This window comes from Danio rerio, chromosome 10, assembly GCF_049306965.1.
Source record: "Danio rerio strain Tuebingen ecotype United States chromosome 10, GRCz12tu, whole genome shotgun sequence".
Classification (NCBI taxonomy): Eukaryota; Metazoa; Chordata; class Actinopteri; order Cypriniformes; family Danionidae; genus Danio; species Danio rerio.
The window spans coordinates 11939789-11958402 of NC_133185.1; the positions used below are offsets into that span (position 1 = coordinate 11939789).

Here is an 18614-nt window from a genome sequence, read left to right on the forward strand (position 1 = left end):
CTATAAGGGAAAAGAAGTGCAGTGTGACTGGGGCTTTAATCACTTTTTTATATGTCTAATATCACAATCACACTAGAGTTTAAGCTTGTAAAATTCTGTCGTACGGCAATGCGAAAAGGGGTGGGATTAAACAAGATGATTAGACATTTAAAATAAGCAAGCGATTGGTCTATATTTAAAATTCCTGTCCAGAGAGGTCATGTTTTGATCCTCGATTGGTCTCATGCAGTTAAGTGATGCGATTTTGAAGGTCAGAGTTCACCAAGCTTTAACTTTGCGAGGCAGTGAACTGCAAAACTTGATGCACGATCTTGCGTTTCCAGTCTGACGCATTCGTGTGTGTATAAAAGGAAGTCTATGGGAAGAAAAGTGCAGTGCTTGATCATCTAGTTTAATCCTGCCCCTTTATGCAGCATCGTACAACAGAATTTCGCATGTTCAAATTCTACTGTGACCGCAGCTTTAAACACCTTGATTTGTTGGATCAGATGTATTTGATTAGAAATCAAGCTAAAGTGTGCAGAGCTGCGGCCCTACAGGAATTGAGTTTGAATTCCCTCTAGCAATTGAGTTTTTCCTGCCAGGTGTGTCAAACAAGTTAAAGCTAAACTCATCAGGACACCGTCCCTCCAGGACCGAGTTTAGACACCCCTGTTTTAGACTAAAGTTAAATTTGCATCTCAAGTTTTGTATTCTGCTTTTAATACTACTAAAAGCAGGAAAAAGTTTCCATAAGCATATCATATTAACGTTAGAATAACAAATTATGCTCATGTTATTCTTGGAAAAGGGTTTTATGATGCTACTTTTCTTTGACTAATCTTCACGTGAAACTAATTCTAGTCAGAAGAAGAGACTAACAATCTGAAATATTCTGATTTATAACAATTAGCATACAATGAAAAATAAAATGTATTTTGCCTGACTTTTTCCTAACCCAAACGTTATCAAATAATTAATGCTGTTTCGTTTTTCATTAAACATTTTTGAAATTAATATAAAACCTGAAAGTTTTGTTTAATTACTTTAAACACGTGTTGCACATGAGCTGTTTTTTACACGTCGATTTAACCATCACTTACACATTCATATACGGTTTTTTTCGCATTAAATTTATCATTATTTTAAGAGACATACTACGACGCCAACACTGTCTTATCATATATCTCGGACACGTACTTCCGGTGTTAGCGGAAGCACCCGCTTCACGTCCATTAAAAGCTAAATTGATGGCTTTTCTATAAAATACTGTCAAATATTGAAAAACCGCGGATAAATGACAGTTTTCCAGTGACAAATGATGTTTGGTATCGAACAAAAAGGCGGCGAGCAGCAGACGTGAGCGGACATTGGAGCTGAATCTCCCGAATGAAGGTATGATGCTTTTTTCCGGGCTCTTTGTGTTTATGCAGATGATCAGACTCACGAGCTCCGTGTCAAAACCCAATCAGCTGTCAACATTTCTGGACAGTTTTGTGTGCTTTTGAAATCTAATATCGTTAATGTGACCACGAAAAGCAAAACTTGTCTGTTTATGCAAATCGCTCGTGCTGTTTTTAAAGATAACGTTACACATAGACGTAAAGGTTTTGTCGTTACATGTTATAACACTGAACATAGTGTGAACAGTGATAATGTTGTAAACAATGGCAGTGGGTGGGGATGTAGTTTATTGTTGCTAATAGGGGTGTGTCTTCAGGTTACTCTATTAATAAAAAGTCGTGTTTTTAACGTGCTTTTTTGATAGCAAAGTATTGTCGGGAGTACCTTTTAGTATTTTGGTAAATTAATAAAGTAATCTCTCAATAGCATTGTTAATATACTATTATATGTCATTGTGGTATAGTATGTTATCGTAAGGGGCAGAATGACTGATATAATAATACATAGATTTATTTATTGTCTGTCCATTTTTTCAGCTGCCCAGCAAAATATTAAGCTGCAGGTAGAATCACATTACAATTTTTGATTAAAATAAGTATGTTTAATGATCTGCTTTTCTTTAGAAAAAATACAATCCTATGAAATATTAAAATTGAACAGTTAAATATAATGTGGCAGACATTTAAAGCAATTAATTAAAGTATTTGGCTGGTCTATAGAAGCTATATAGGTAACAAAAAACAAGACCACTTAATTCTTAGTTTCTTTAATGATTTACTCTGGATTTATTAGTTATGTAGGCCCACACGGAATCTGCGTGCGCAGAAATCTGCAAATTGTTTGCAGATTTTTAGCCCATCGTTGAGTATATGTATTTACTTGTGTAAACTTATATTTATTCAATTTTTAAGTTAATTAAAAAAATTTTGCAGAGTGACATAAAATTAGTAATATTAAAATGTTTATATGATTTATTTACATTACAGTTTGTTGAGTATTATTTTCTATCTTTCATTAGATAATTTATATAAGAGGCTTGCTATGATTACTAAATATTTGTGGATCTAATAGGATTTTCACTGTAAACATTAAATAAAAGTTAGAATGTATTATTTATTTATTATTTAATATATTAAGTTTTTATGATACTCATAAAATTGTTTTGCGTAAATCTGCAGATTTTTTTTGAAAAATCCTGAGCAGAAATAGCAAAAACATGTCTGCAGATTCTGCTTAGCCCTAGTTATGGGTTTTAGTAAAATGTTTATATTTACTTCATTCTATAAATATGTGATTATAAAAATTTTAGAAAAGAATATTGTTTTGTCAATTTATGTTTTGTAAAAAAGACAATTTGTCAGAAAATGTTTAGAGTATAAATTTTTGAATATTATCAATATGTTTTAGATATGATAGCTTTCTAAGTTGATTTACAGAAGACACGCCAAAATTACTTATTTTAAGTTTTATTTTTATTTAGTTAATTTTTTTACAATACAGAACAAAAACATGCTAACATATATCAATTAGGCATGGGCCGGTATAAGATTCTAACGGTATGAGATCCTTGGATAAAAATATCACAGTTTCACGGTATTGTGATTACTGCTTTGAAATATATTCTTTTACAATTTCTGGGTAAAAAAAAAAAAAAAAAAAACTGTTTTTCCACTTTGATTACAATGGCTGTGTCTGAAATTGCCTACTTCCATACTATATATAATGGTAAAAACAGTATGCGAGTATGTAGTATGTCTGAATTCATAGATATCGAAAAATAGTATGCGAGAAGTACCCAGATGACCTACTACTTTCATCAAGATTCTTAAGTGTTCATCCGATGCACGCTACGCTTTCCCAATATGCACCGTGAGAGAATTCATGAATAAGAGTGAAGTGGGTGTGTCACGTGATCATGATGAAATGGCAGATGTAAGCTTTATCCATACTACTCACATTCATACTGTATTGAAAGTACTTTTCTATTAGTCGAGTTGTAATTTCAAATTTAAATGTAGTATCTACTGAGAAGTAGGCAATTTTGGACGCAGCTAGTATATTTTATTTCAAGACCCACTTAAAGTATTATGAAACAGTAAATATGTCAGGCTAAATAATTCAAATGAATCATTGCTCTCTTCATTTGTTTCAAAAACAGATTTCTTTACAATTTAAAATGGCATCTTTGAATATTATTTCTGCTGGAGATAATGTTGACATAAATTGTTTTAACCTTGACTTTTCCAAACCATGGTATATCTTGAAAACGGTTATCATCCCATGCCTAGTCCTTGGAACTCTATATCCAAACAACTCAGAAATAGCACAGAAATAACATTACGCACATCATCCCAAAACGGTTTAATTTTCCAACAGCTTCCGGAGATATGGGTATGATTTGCTTCTGCCTGCCCACTCTGTCTCCATCACTTTTTTGTTTTTGTCTGGAAGTCTGTTTGCTTTTAATCTTGGGTGTTATAAAGAAGTGTACAGTATAATGCATTTCCAAGAAAATTCCCTTTAAACCTGTAAACTAGTGGTAGAAGTTGAAGTAATGAGGTAAGAAGTAATGAACTTAGAAGTTGAAGTAATGAGGTATTTAATTAACTCATTACCTTCAACACTGAGTTCAAAACTCTTTTCAAATGAGTAGAATTAACTTTCTGTAAATTTTAAGTTAACCACACTCATTTCATTTGGTAGAGTTGACTGTTGGGTATTACAGTGCAATAAACGAAGAGAACTCAAACTAACTGAGTACTGTAAAACCACAAAAGTTATGGCAACTCAAACCATTTGAGGAAACCGATTGCTACAAACCATTTGAGTAAAAAAAAAAAAGCTAATCTATGTGAGACCTGTGAACTTACTCCATTTAAGTTGAAGAAATGATGAGTTATTTAATTAACTCATTACCTTCAACACTGAGTTCAAAACTCTTTTTAGATGAGTTAATTAACTTTCAGTAAATTTTGAGTTAACTACACTCATTTCATTTGATAAAGTTGACTGTTGGATTTTACAGTGTTGTAAAATGAAGGTTGAATGGTATAAGGTTGAGTAATTGATTAAACTTTGGGTAAATCAATACCTTTAACCCCTTTTATGAAGTGTATTTATTTCAGCTTATTATCGTTTATTATATTAAACTTTTTTTTTTTTCAGAAATTTGACTTTTTTGCGTAAGAGTTTTTTTGCTTAAGACTGAGGTAAAATACTTAATTGGAAATTTAATATGAACATCTTAGTATTTGATGTCACTTGATTCTTTAAATGTAAATTCACCTAATTTCTAAATGCAATACATATTGTTTTTTTTTTGTTTTTTTTTGTTTGATTGTAGGTTTAAAAACCAGTTGAATAAATTACACAGAAGATAAACTGAAAAACATATTAGGAAATGTATCATTTGTTAAAAAAATCATATATTAGCTCATATTATGAACATTCTAATGATTTTATTATTAGGGAGGCAGTTTTCAATTCTTGTTGGCTTGATATGCAAATCTAATTGGATTTGAAAAAATCTATTCATTTTGTCATCCCAGGGGAGGAGGCTCAACATGGAGGACTGCTTGCACACTTCCTCTGACAACCTCGCTAAACTAGTGAAATGGGCCCACAGTCACGGGACAATCTGCACCTTGATCCCCAACCTCAAACACATGCTGAACGAGGGCTCCCATGGGACCCTCACGGCCCTGTGGGGCTGCAGCGCCGGGCATGCCTACCACTGGCCCCTCAACACCACCTGCAAAACCGGAAACAAGGAGCGCATGTGTTTCCAGGAAAGTCGGAGCATCAACACAGACACTATGATTCAGGCCGCCGCCGCCATGCAAAACTCCTCGGCAGATCGATTCCTCGGAAAAAAAAACAAAGGCGATTCCAATCAGATCCACGACTCCTGCGATATTTCCAACTGCAGTGAACCTTCAGAAATGGACGATAATGGCGAGGAGTATAACAACAACTTGTACGACATAGTCTGTGAATCATCAGCAACTGATGAAGATGGTGATTCTGACTTCAATCACACGCCAAACATCTCGCACAGGAAAAGACATGGAAAAGGGACGGGACATGAAGACAGTATTGACCCCTCCTTGAAGAAAATCAAACAAGAAAGAGGCGAAGATTACTACAGTTTGGCCAATCCACAGATTCCCAGCAGTTCAGAGATAAACCGCTCTACCGAGTTGCCCAAACCGAACCTCCAGAGCACACCTTTGATGTCCCAGAAACCTTCTTCCATAGATGGAGACTCAATGGGGGTGTCGTCATCTCCCTTGGACAGTTCTCCTACTTCCATGATCAAGCCACTGCGTGCACCTTTCCATGTTACCCAAAATAAAGTGCACATGAACTCTAATCCAGCGTGCAGTCAGAGTATGCCCACTTTACCTCATCCTGGACGGATTGACGCTATGGGTGTCCTGCACAGAGATGAATATCCCAGACCGTCTTTGTCTTACGGAGAGGCTTCGATTGGCGCAAACCCAGAAATGGATCTTCTATCTGCACAGGCACTTAGTACAGAAGCGAGAGCAGACAACACAGGTAAAGAGCCTTCTGTGTAAGAAATGTTACAGAAGTGTATGTTGTTGAGAATGTTGTTGGTTAAAGTGGCTGTATGCAAGTTTAGAAAGACTTATCAGTGCTGTTAGCAACATATAGCACAACTGCACTGTGAGCGTTCTGATTCCCAACTCACAGACCTTATTCAATCTTGCCCTAGTCTCTCTCTCTAACTTCACTTACAAAACGGCAAAAGGAAATAAAAATAAAAAACTTGTTTTTAGCGACACCAGTGGCCAATCAATGAGTTACAGTTCCCCTCGTATGCTGCGTTCAACCAGATGCGGCATGTGCGAATATATGCACGGACATTTACTCACTTCATTCGCACGTCAAATTCACTTTACTATAGATGCAGATTTGCACTTCTTTTTGCCCAGTGACTCTAGCTTTGTTGCTAAATGGCTTACATGGACTTTATTAAGAGAATAGCTGTGTTTTATGTGCATTAAGAACGCTGAAAAACAGCGTATATTTCTTCGGCACCATGTCTAAGTCCACTAGATCCTTTCAGAGGTGCACCCAGCTCTGTGAGTTTATAAACTCCTTTGGAAAGTATACCTGGATGATGGAGGCTTTCAGTGATGCCTCTGACTGAGCCGAGCCCAGTTTGATAAGCTGTTGTCTGGTGTCTGCAAGAGGATTTTCTACAGGATCAAAAAGCATAACGTCATAATCATGCCCCTACAAGAGAAAACTCCTGACGCGAATCTATGCTTAAGTTCAAATGCACAAAACGCTTAACTCATGTCTCTTTATTCACACAAATTGTGCCATTCGTGCTGCGGAATGTCAATCATGTAAATCACACGCGATTGATGCTTCGTCCACGTTTGGTGTGAACGCATTATTATTGTTTGTGCTTACATTTGTTCACACACAAAACATTGTGCATGCTGGGACATTTTCACTTCCAGCAACTGTCTTTCCATTATAAAACTGCCATGTTTAAGGTCTTATTTCTTTAAAAATCAGCGATCTTTGCTTCCTGATAGATATATGATATGAAGTGTGTCCAGACCGGACAAGAAGAAGCACTGCATTAAATTCCTTTTTCGTCCGCCATCTCTTTAGAATATGTTTACCCCAGTATTTTCAATAAAGTTTCTGCGCTCACCTGCTGATCCTGACAGCGCTAGCGAATACAGTCTTTTCATCTAATATTACGATTAAACAACTGAACGCATGCTTTAGTCTATTAAACTGAATTTATTGTAATTACATAATAACATTGATGCTGTTAAACCTTATGAAAATGAAAATATTTACATTAAGCTTTCACCAGAAATTTATCATTGGCTGAAAAACACTAGCTCTGCATATACCTCATTGTGCTTAATAATCATCCCGGTGTGCACAAGCCTTAACATGCAAGAACCTAAACGTGAATGTTAATGGCGGAAAGAAAACAGTAGTTAAACAGGATCACGGCGACATGAATATGCTTGCATAAGATCTGCAATTGACCATCATCATGTTGAAAGACAGTAGACATTAAAACAATGTTATAATAGTTTTATTGTCAATTATTTTAAGACTATAGACCAGGCCTGTCCAAACTCGGTCCTTGAGGGTCAGTGTCCTGCAGAGTTTAGCTTCAACCCCAATTAGGGCCTACTCACACTATGCTATTTGAACCGTGCCCATGCCCGTTTCCTGGAGAAGTGTGAGTGCGCTGAATCGGGCTCAGGCATGGTTCACTTGGCTGGCCCTGGCCCGGTTGGAAGAGGTGTGCCTGAGTGCGGTTCACTTGGGCTTTGAAACTAAAAACTGAAACTGAAAGCGAGATGTGACTTTTAAGGGACTGTTTCATATGGATTTATTAATCATTCTTACCGTTCAATGAACGCAAACTGTCGTAGTTTATTGAAGACGCAAACTCCTCACTGCACCACAACTTCGCCTTCAGCAAACCTCCTAATTCCTGCAGCACGAGGACTTTATAACTGTTTATGAGCGTCAAAAGTGGCAGATCTGTTCTGAGAAATATTTGACTGTGTGTCACCGCATCCCAAAGGACTAAAACAATATAACTAGAGAAATCTCCACTGTGCTGAGCGAGAGTGCACAGTGCATTATAAGAATCATTATTATAACAACATTATAAGAATTTGGAATACAATGGATCAGATAAGCATGCGTAAATGTGACATATGCATAAATATCATATTTAAATACTTTACATAAAAATCTATTTGTAGGCTTCAGAGGCAGCCTAGGATGTCAAGTAAAGGTTTAAGTTTTGTTACAAGCTGTTTAGAGATTGGCAAATAATAACTAAAAATTCTGACATACTGCCCTTTTAAGTGTATGTTTAACTGTAAAATGTTTGAATATCATTGCCATTGCATTGGCATTAGCATTGCAGTATCATTACCAAAAGATGACTACAATCATGACATGAATTTTTTATTTGTTGGTCTCCTTAAAACAGCTTGTCATTTTAATAGTATTTAATATTATTAATATTTAATAATATTAAAATTATTTATTCACAACAGTTTTTTTGTAAAAAATATAAAATATTGAATAAATGCTCTTTTGATTTATTGTAGATCAAAAATGTCAAAAATAGATGTAAGATGTAGATGTAAGAGTCATTCAGAGCTTAATATAAAATATGATAACCATATTATAAAAATATAATTTAATGACACACACACACACACACACACACACACACACACACACACACAGTTAAAGTCCGAATTATTAGCCCCTTTGTATTTTTCTTTCTTTTTTTAATATTTAAAGTTTTATTTGTTTAATTTTGGCTAGAATAAAAGCAGTTTTTAATTTTTTAAAAACCATTTCAAGTTCAAAATTGTTAGCCCCTTTAAGCTATATTTGTTTTCAGTAGTCTACAGAACAAACCATCGTTACACAATAACTAATTACCCTAAATTGTCTTGTTAACCTGATTAACCCAGTTAAACCTTTAAATGTCACTTTAAGCTGTATAGAAGTGTCTTGAAAAATATTATGTACTGTCATCATGGCAAAGATAAAAGAAATCAGTTATTAGAAAAGAGTTATTAAAACTATTATGTTTGGAAATGTGTTGAGAAAATTGGGGACTAATAATTCAGGGGGGCTAATAATTCTGACTTCTAACTGTATATTCAGAAGCATTTACCTATTAGTTTAAACAAATAATAAAATTGTTGTGTGCTTTTTTTGTCTTTTTTTTCATTTTTCTAATGTTTTTGTCATTTTAGTATTTTCACAGATTTGTTTTATTTTAATCAATAGTAAAAGCAGTTTTATTATTATTATAATTATATTAATTAATAAAAACTTATTATTAAAAAGATAAAACTTAACAGAAAAAAGATTACATTAACATGTCTATATATGTCTTTATACAAGTGATGACATCAGTTCAGGTTAACTCCCCAAAACATCATTTTTTAAACATATTTATACCAAATGTATTTTAACTTTAATTTTATTTGTTTAATTAATATTGATATAATGCTTGTACTAAAGCAATAACATAGTATTTGAATATTGTGAGACTGAAGCCAGGGGGGTTCGAGTCAAGTGAAATCTGATGCAAGTAAAGTAAATTTTCACTGAATTGTTGTTATAGAGAAAACATTTTTATACAATACTTTTATTCTAAATCTTGGACCTTATTCTTAAAAGAAAAAATGACCAATAAAAAGTTATAAAGCAGCAAAAGCGGCCAATTTTAATACCTATTAAGTTATTGTTGTTATCAATTTATTTTCAAATGTACTTTTCTATTTTTAGAAAAGTCATGAAACTTTACTTTATATTTATGTTTATTTATTTTTTCATTATTCAAATGGTCAAATTCTGACTAAGGAAAGCCGAATGTGCTGGCCAGTTTGTAATTTGCTTAATAAATGACGATGGGCCACAGTTTTTAAATTTAAAACTTCAACAGATTCATATCCGAATTAGCCGAATTGCCATGAGATTTGTATTCTGATTTTGACTGTCTGTTGAGCCCGTGTGTGCTTAAAATGAACAAAATTTCTTTTATCTTATACTGAACAGGAAGAAGCTAAAACAATAATAAAACGAAAGTCTGACATTCCTCAATAAATCAGCAGTATTGAAAAGTAGAAACTGTAGTGTATTTTCCGTGTGCTCTGAACATTGCTGAATGCAAACGGTATGGTTCTTCATAATTATTTAATCATATAAGCCACTCTTGTCTCTTAAGAGCAATTACACAGTGGGTGCAAATCAAATCATCTTATATGAGCCAGAATTTTTTTTTTAGATATAATCTGTACTTATGCTTCTTTCTGAGTGTTGTGAAAATATGCTTCTTTCTGAGTGGTGTGTGTGATGATTGTGGGTGCAGTTGTTGCTGAATCATATCCATCTTCTTAATTCCATTTATGATGCCGTCTCAGTCAAAGGCATAAATGAGATTCATGTGAAACTTAACACGGTACAATAAACATGAGTCAGACTGGAGTACTGCTTAAAGTCCACATGAAATCTAAATTTACTATGTTTATTTACTAGCTCATATTGTTCATCTTAAAGTGAACAATTTATCTGTGCAAGTTAATCCATAAATTTGTTTGTTCATCCATTTGATGACATCGAGCAAAATATCCTTAGCCATGGTTTGTGTGAGAGGAGCAAAATAAATAAATAAATAAAACCCCACCTCCTACTAAATATTCTATTTCAGTTGGATATACATCTTATAAAGGTGTTGTCATATAAAGCTGATGGCCAGAAGATTGTATTTCCATGCATGCATCATGAGTGATTTTATGTGAAAATTGTTGGGATAGTGATATCTATGTCACAACTTTATGATCTAAAGCCTTATTCATAAATGTGGTGTATGCTCAAAAACGGGGGGTAGAAATATGCTGTATGCCACTTCCCACACAAACGTTGTGATCTATAAAAAAACAAACTTGATGGGAGAATGTGCACATCTGTATGTAAAGTAAATTTATTTACTGAAATATTGACTTAATTAGACCACTGTAAATAATCATATAAGCCATACTTGTTTAAAAAATAAATAAAAAATTGTTTTGGTGTGGAGTATGTTCACTATGCAGGTTTAACCAAATGAGCATAAACTATTTTCACATTAAAACAAATCATGTAAAAGCTCATTCGACAGTAAAAAAAAAAAAAAATAAATAAAAAATTGCAAAGTGTACACCTCTGCCTTAATTAAATAAAAGTCTGCAGCAACTTCTAGATTAAGCGGATTTTAAAAATCAGCCAATTAATCGCCCCCTCAAACAAAAAGAATAATGCAGAATTTAAGCAATCATTTGGGCTAAGAGCAAACACTTGCTTTTTCTTATATAGTCTGAGAATACCGTCATCAAGGAAAATACAGAATTTGTTTATAATTCATGTTACTGCTTAACGATTTTTGCTTAACATTTTTTTTTTACAACTTTATTATTTATTATTGCATGCAGTCTTTTTAAATGTGTAAAATACAAGTTTGTATTGGAATAATTTTCATCAGCCATAAGTTATAAATTCATAATCAGTCATAAATTCTAACTGACTCAGATTCAGGCTGGTATTATTAACTAAAATATAGCAATAAATCTTAAACCATTTGTTACGTTAAAGGACATGGCCATTAATTTTGAGGGTGTGTAGTCTTTGTCCATGACAGTATTGTAATAATCATTTTAATGATACATTTTAGACACAAATGTGCTTTTTTTTCTAGTTTTGTCAGATTTTTTAAGAAAAGAAAAACACTTAAATCAACATTGAGAAGTTTAGTTTCTGAATGAATCTGTGTTTGAACAATTCATTTGAGCCGATGATTTAGTGTTCCACTTATAAACAGTTACATGCTTTGTTTCTGAATAAGTCAGCTGTTAGAACAAATAATTTAAACCAATGATTCAGTTGTTCACTTAAAAACAGACATATGCTTCATTTCTGGATGAATCAGCTGTTAGAAGAAATTATTTGAGCCGATGATTTATTGATCCACTTATGAACTGTTACATGCTTAATTTCTTATTGAATCAGCCATTAGAACCAACATGGGTGTGGTAGTGGGGGGAAAAGTGGACCTGACTACCCAGGGCCCCGTCTAGGGAGAGGGCCCTTTGAAATCCCACCAATTTTTTTATTATTATTTTTTTTTTTGTAGCCTACTTAAAATTAATTGACCCCTCCAATTGATGCCAATGTCATTATTTATTTCAAAATATATTGATAACATAAATGTGAAAGAAGTTAATGTGCCTTTTAAAAATCTAAACAATTAAGTAATACTAATATAAGAAATTATATACTTGATTTATCCCTTTTAATGGTATAAAGGTTGAAATGCCATTGTATTAGATATTTTGTGTCTGTATACGTCTGCAAGATGTCTGTTAAAGATCTCTTGATCTGGAAAGCACCTGCTGTATACAAACATCTGACAGACGTCTGTACGATGTCAGTTTTACCCACATTCTGTATCACAAAAATCTTAAAGATGTCTAATAGAAGTCTATTTCACATCTGATAGGAAACGTCTTGTAGATGTCTTGCAGATGTTAATGCAGACGTCAAATAGACATCTCCGAGATGTACGTGTGCTAATCAAAATCGGCCATTAAGAATCATGATCGGCGCATAACTAAAAAGAAAATGGGTGCTCCTAAATTTTTTGGGATGCTCCTAACTTTTTGAAGTTGGGAGCACCAGTGCTACCAAGTAAAAAAGTTAATTTCGAGCCCTGTAATGTATGTATGCTAATGTTAAATCTTTAGCTTAGTTTGTCAACCAGGCTGCTTATTGCTGTAAGTAAATTATGGGCAAGGCCAGCTAACGTCAGGTTGCCAACATTAACCAGTTTCAGAAACAACCAGTGGTTCCGACACACCAGCAGAAGCAGCACTCAATGGTGGTGAATGAAAGAACCAGTCATTATTATAATCTGATTTGATTATAGATTAAAACACTATTTGTGCATGTTTATATTCAAATAATTAAAAAAAATGTTAAGGGGGCCCACTGACATTGAGAGGGTACAGGGCCCAGAATTTGGTGCTACGCCCCTGAGAACAAATAATTTGAACCAATGATTAAGTGATTCACTCAAAAACAGCCACATACTTAATTTTTGGTGCCCTGCAGTTCCCCCTCCGCCCTCCCCGCACTTCAATTTGTGATCGTTCCCCCCAGCTCTTCAGTTTGTGATCGCTGAAGAACCCGCATACTATACAGTATGCTAAAATCAGTATGCGAGCCGAGTAGTATGTCCGAATTCATAGAATTCAAAAATCAGTATTGCGACAAGTACCCGGATAACTTACTATTTCCGGTGAGATTCTAAAGTGCACATCCCATGCACGCTGCACTACCCCATGATGCGAATAGGGTATATGCCGAAGCATGCTAATAGGACTTTTAATTTTTAGTTACCTGGGTTAAGCGATTCCAGCGAACTGTATGTCAATGCAAAAACCGGCTCGTTTAAAAGCTGTTTTCTTTAAAAATCCACTAGCTGAGTGATATCCGATATAAAATGGGTATCAGATTGTACAAGCAGCACTGCATTAAATTACATTTTCCCCGCCATGTCTTTATAATATGAGCATTTATTTTACCCCAGTATATTCAATGGAGCTTTTGCGCTAGCCTGCCGATTCTGACAGGCGTGTGCGAGTAAACGGCTCGTTTTACGCTTGAGCAACTAAATGAATGCCAAAGTTTATTGAATTGAATGTATTTTAATGACATTACAACATCGATGCTGTAAAAGGAACCATATAAAATGGAAAAAGTTCACAATAATAGGTCACCGGAAGTTTATCAGTATGGGAAAACACTAGCTCGGCCTATACCCTATTCATGAATGGGAGTGAAGTGACGCAACTGACGCAGGTAGGTCACATGACCATGACAAAATAGCAGATGTAGTAAGTCCAAATTCCATTCATACTTCTTACAGTCATACTATATAGAACGTACTTTTCTAATGGCCGAGTAGTCTTGTTTAAATTAAAATGCAGTACCTACTTAGAAGTAGGCTGTTTCTGCGTCCGAAACCGCCTACTACACAGTAGGTACTGCATTAGAATTTAAACATACTACTCGACTGTTAGAAAAGTACGTTCTATACAGTATGAATGTGAAAAGTATGAATGGAATTCGGACGTACTACATCCACCATTTTGTCTTGGTCACGTGACCTACCTGCGTCAATTGCGTCGCTTTACTCCCATTCATGAATTCACTCCCGGGGCATCATGTGATAGCGCAACGTGCATGGGATGCGCACTCTTGAATCTCGCCAGGAATAGTAAGTCATCTGGGTTCTTCTCGCATACTGATTTTCGAATTCTATAAATTCGGACATACATCTCGTGAAAACGCTGACGATAAACGCAAACAAACACTGAAAAGTCTAGCATTAATTATTGATCTAGTTAAGTCTAATTGAGTTAATGAGTTTTATTTGTAGACTGGTGCTTCATTAGGAGTATACTCTTTAGAAACTTTATTTTTTAAATTATTATTATTAATGCTTGAAAGAACATACAAAATACAAAGTAATAATAGTAAGACACATCTTAATACAATTCTAAAAAGTCCAACTAGCAGCAAGAAAAATAAAGATTGATAAAATGTCAAATATAAGTCTAAAACAAAGTACCAAAAAATACAATTACGATACTAAAATCACAATACAAGAAGCTCAACCTTTATAAAAGATCTTTAACAGCTTCCATAATGAGGGCATTTTCATGATGCATTAGCTTCAGCGATTAAAAGAAGACCATTAAATCTTTTGAAAAAGTTTTTAAAGAATCTGCATTTATGAATAAAGTAGTTACCCAACAACATCACAATAGTATCAACCAGAAATTCAACTTCACCTTTCCTGTACAGTTTTAAAATCAAAGTTAGGTATTACATATACTTCAAGCTTAACCAAGTATAGAAGTTATCCCAGATTTATTTTTGAGGAATTTTTCATAAATAAAACAAATGTTCAAAGAATTAATTCTGCTCCACAAAAAGTCCATTCATTACAATTTAAATGAAACCTTTGTCTGTGGAACTCGTTACAGGGACAGATGTCATTAATAATTTTAACCTGAACTTTCACCTTTGGTAGTATTCTGTTAAAGCACGGTAACCTAGCTTGTGGGCTAGTACTAGTAAAACTAGATCGTGTCCTCTTCCGGTCTGCAGTAAGACTTTAAGCTGTTTTTCCAAGAGACTCTGTGCAATTTTGACATTTCAGTCAAGATGGAAATGGATGATTTCTTTAACTCCACGTAAAGCAAAATAACAGGTGAGTTTTCTTGACACTCTCTTTACTGAGGGGAAAAATGGGTGTCAGTGGATTTGATGTTGTCAAAGTGTCATGTGATCTAATGTTTTATTATAAGAATGCATGACCGTGCTTAAGAGATCATATTATTCTATTTTTTTCTGGACAAACTTTAATTTTATTCTGTTTGCAGGTTCAAATGAGAAGATGGATTACGCTGTGATTTTGAAAGCCCTCCATGGTTAGTTTTGTTTTGTGCAAGAACTTGTTACGCTGTAGATATTTTGCTGTTTTATATTTTATAACTACTTAAATAGGTAAATCTCATGAAACCTGTCAATAACATGCTCATATATGCACATTATCATACAAATGAGTTGACTTTTTGAGAAGGATTTCATTTTGGATAAAGTGAGGATCACAGGGATTTAATTATTTACCTATTTCTTTTGCATTGTGAAATAATTTTTATGATAAAACACATTCCAGAGTTAATAAGTAATAAAAGGAAAAATAAAAAGTAAAATGTTTTAAAATTAAAATAATTTAAAAATCATTTAATCATAAAAAAAGATTGCTTGATTTAATTTACTTAAAATATAAAATGAATACATAAAGAAATAGTTTTAAAATAAAGTAATAAAAACTTTTCATGCATGCCAGCAGATAGCTTTCTGCAACTCTCACATGGTCACCCACTAAGCAGGGCTGTGCCCAGTCATTACCTGGGTGGGAGCCCACATGGAAAAATCTAGGTTGCTGCCGGAAGTGGCGTTCGTAAGGCCAGTAGGGGGCGCTCAACCTGCGGTCTGTGTGGGTCCTAAAGCCCCGGTATATTGAAAGAGACTCTATACTGTTCAGTGAGTGCTGCTTCCGGATGAGACGTTAAACCAAGGTCCTCTGCGGTCGTCAAAAATCCTAGGATGTCTTTTGAAAAAAAAGTAGGAGTTTAACCCTAGTATTCTGGCAAATTTTTCCCCACTGGCCTCTGTACTCATCATGGCCTCCTAAATCTCCCCATATCATAATTGGCTTTATCACTCCTTTCTCTCTTCTGATCCCCAATCAGCTGGTGTATGGTGCACGGTCTGGTACAGTATGGCTGCCGTGGATGCTGCATGGATGAGGAGATTCACCCCAGTGTGTAAAGTGCTTTGAGTGTTCAGAAAAGCGCTATATAGCTGTAAGGAATTATTATTATTGATTTTTTTAAAATAATATTGTATTAAAATTCAAATTAAAACATAATCTAAAAAATAAAATAAATGTAAACTTATTATATTTTTTTCTATTTTATGTAATTACAAACAAGCAATCTTTTCAATGCAAACTATTGTGGGGTTTCAATTGACAGGTTTTGTGAAATTCACCCTCACCCAACATTTTCCTCTGTATTTATTTTCACAATGGATGAATTTGCATGAGGCAAATGAATTTGGAGGAACTTTGCATCATGGCAAATAAAATAAAACTTTCTCTAATCAACATGGCTTTATTGTCTGTGCACTCGCCAGTTGTTTGATAAGCTGAAATCACCTGCTTTACAATGATGTTGTTTGTTTGTGGGTTTGAAGTGTGTTTTATTTCTGCCGGTCATGAGGGAAAGACTGTACTCCCTATAAAGGCTCCTAAAATGCATTTGATGTATTACAGACCATCTGATTCCTGCAGCGCATAGTTCAGAAGAGCAGTTCGGCCCGTCAGACCTAAGCCCCAACAGCGACAGGTATCTGGAAGAGAGAAAACACCTGGAAGAGTTTATAACAGGCATAGGTGAGCCAGAAATCCAGCTGATTGGATTCTTACGGCACAACCAATACTCATGTCTCATTGTTTTTTCTGCAGACACGGTGACCCTACAAAACCTGCAGACAGTGATCGACCGCATTCTGGTGTTTCACGAGCGGACGCAGATGCCGCTGTCCAGTCCGGCCCGGCTGGGGGAGCAGGAATTGTTCCCTGGATCTGGCCTGTACCTGCCGCATTATAAACTGGCCTCCATGCTGCAGGAGTCCCGGCAAGACAGCATGAGGCTATTCCACTTGCTGTTCGAGCACTTCTTCAGCGAGGAGGATCTGAATGGTGCCGTCGCATTCGGAAAGAGAGGGAAAGTTCCAGACGGCAAGAAGGTCTTGGACAGGAGAAAAGTGGACGGGATTATGTGTGAGTAGTTCACTTGGTATCTTTATACGAACGTCTTTTGTCTTTCTATCTACCCTGTGACTTTAGCTTTGTTGCTAAATGGCTAGCATCGTTTTATTGAGATAGTAGCTGTGCTTTAGAAAGGCTGAAAAGCAGCGAAGATTCGTTCGGCACTGTGTCTGAGTCCACTAGTTCCTTTCAGAGGACCCAGCTCAGTGAGTTCATCAACTTTTCCAGAAACTATACCTGGATGATGGAAGCTTTTAGCTGTGCTTTAGACTGAGCCCAGCACAGTTTGATGAGCTATTTTCCAGTGTCGGCAAGGGGATTTTTTCTCGGGACACCAACAGCAGGTGCTATGTCATAATTACTCCCCATACAAGAGCAAGCTCCTGATTGGTTAATGTCCGCAGACTTTCAGACTTTCCAACTCATGTGATACACGCGTTAAGCAAAACGTTTTAAAGATGCAAATAGACATTCTGCAGTGTGATTCAGGTGCATGACTTGATTCATGCGAATTGCGCAGCAGGATGTCTATTCAGATTGACTTAACATGTCAATCATACACGGCTGACACTTTATCCACGTCTGGTGTGAATGCACCATGACTCTACCCAATAATAATACGTAAAACATCTAGCTATAATCTGTTTATTGAAAAAAAAAAGTGGTACAAAAAAGCGGTGTTGCATTCCATGTCCTCTGAGGTCATGTGATATCTTTTATGTAAAGAACGGTGTAATTCATTAGGTTATGTGTATTTTTGCTCATTTATATTATTATATTGATTTTTTTTTGTTTATTGAAGATATAAAAAATGAAAACACTATATTTTTATAGAAGCATAAAATGATGATGAGTCATTATGGTTATATTGTATAATTATTTAATTATAGTTTTAATTTAGAATAATTCTTATATACATTTGAAGTCAGAATTATTGAATGAATTATTCACCCCCCTCGTTAAATTTTTTCCCCAATTTCTGTTTTAATGGAGGGAAGATTTCTTCAACACATTTCTAATGATAATAGTTTTAATAACTTATTTCTAATAACTGATTTGTTTTATCTTTGCCATAATGACTAAAGTATTTGAGTAGATTTTTTTCAAGACACTTCTATACTATAAGTGATATTTAAAGGCTTAACTAGGTTAATTAGGGTAACTAGGCAAGTTAGGGTAATCAGGCAAGTTATTGTATAATGATGGTTTGTTCTGTAAACTATCGGAAATTTTATGCATATAT

At 34.8% G+C, this 18614-nt stretch overlaps 1 protein-coding gene across 6 annotated transcripts in view; it reads left to right on the forward strand.

Moving 5' to 3' along the window:
- The first annotated feature begins 1186 nt into the window (after nt 1–1186).
- Nucleotides 1187–18614, forward strand: part of kiaa1958 (KIAA1958 ortholog) — a 31509-nt gene continuing 14081 nt past the window's right edge. For 3 of the 6 annotated variants that reach the window (XM_005155611.6, XM_005155612.6, XM_693147.10), the window contains exons 1-2: nt 1187–1374; nt 4932–5943. In XM_005155611.6, the coding sequence (XP_005155668.1) occupies nt 1369–1374; nt 4932–5943 (1018 nt within the window). In that variant the 5' untranslated portion in view covers nt 1187–1368. Of the gene's footprint in view, nt 1375–4931; nt 5944–15413; nt 15462–16873; nt 16994–17065; nt 17762–17907; nt 18023–18614 lie in introns of those variants that run through there. The other 3 variants (XR_012386157.1, XM_005155613.5, XM_073914474.1) reach the window with 3 other exon arrangements.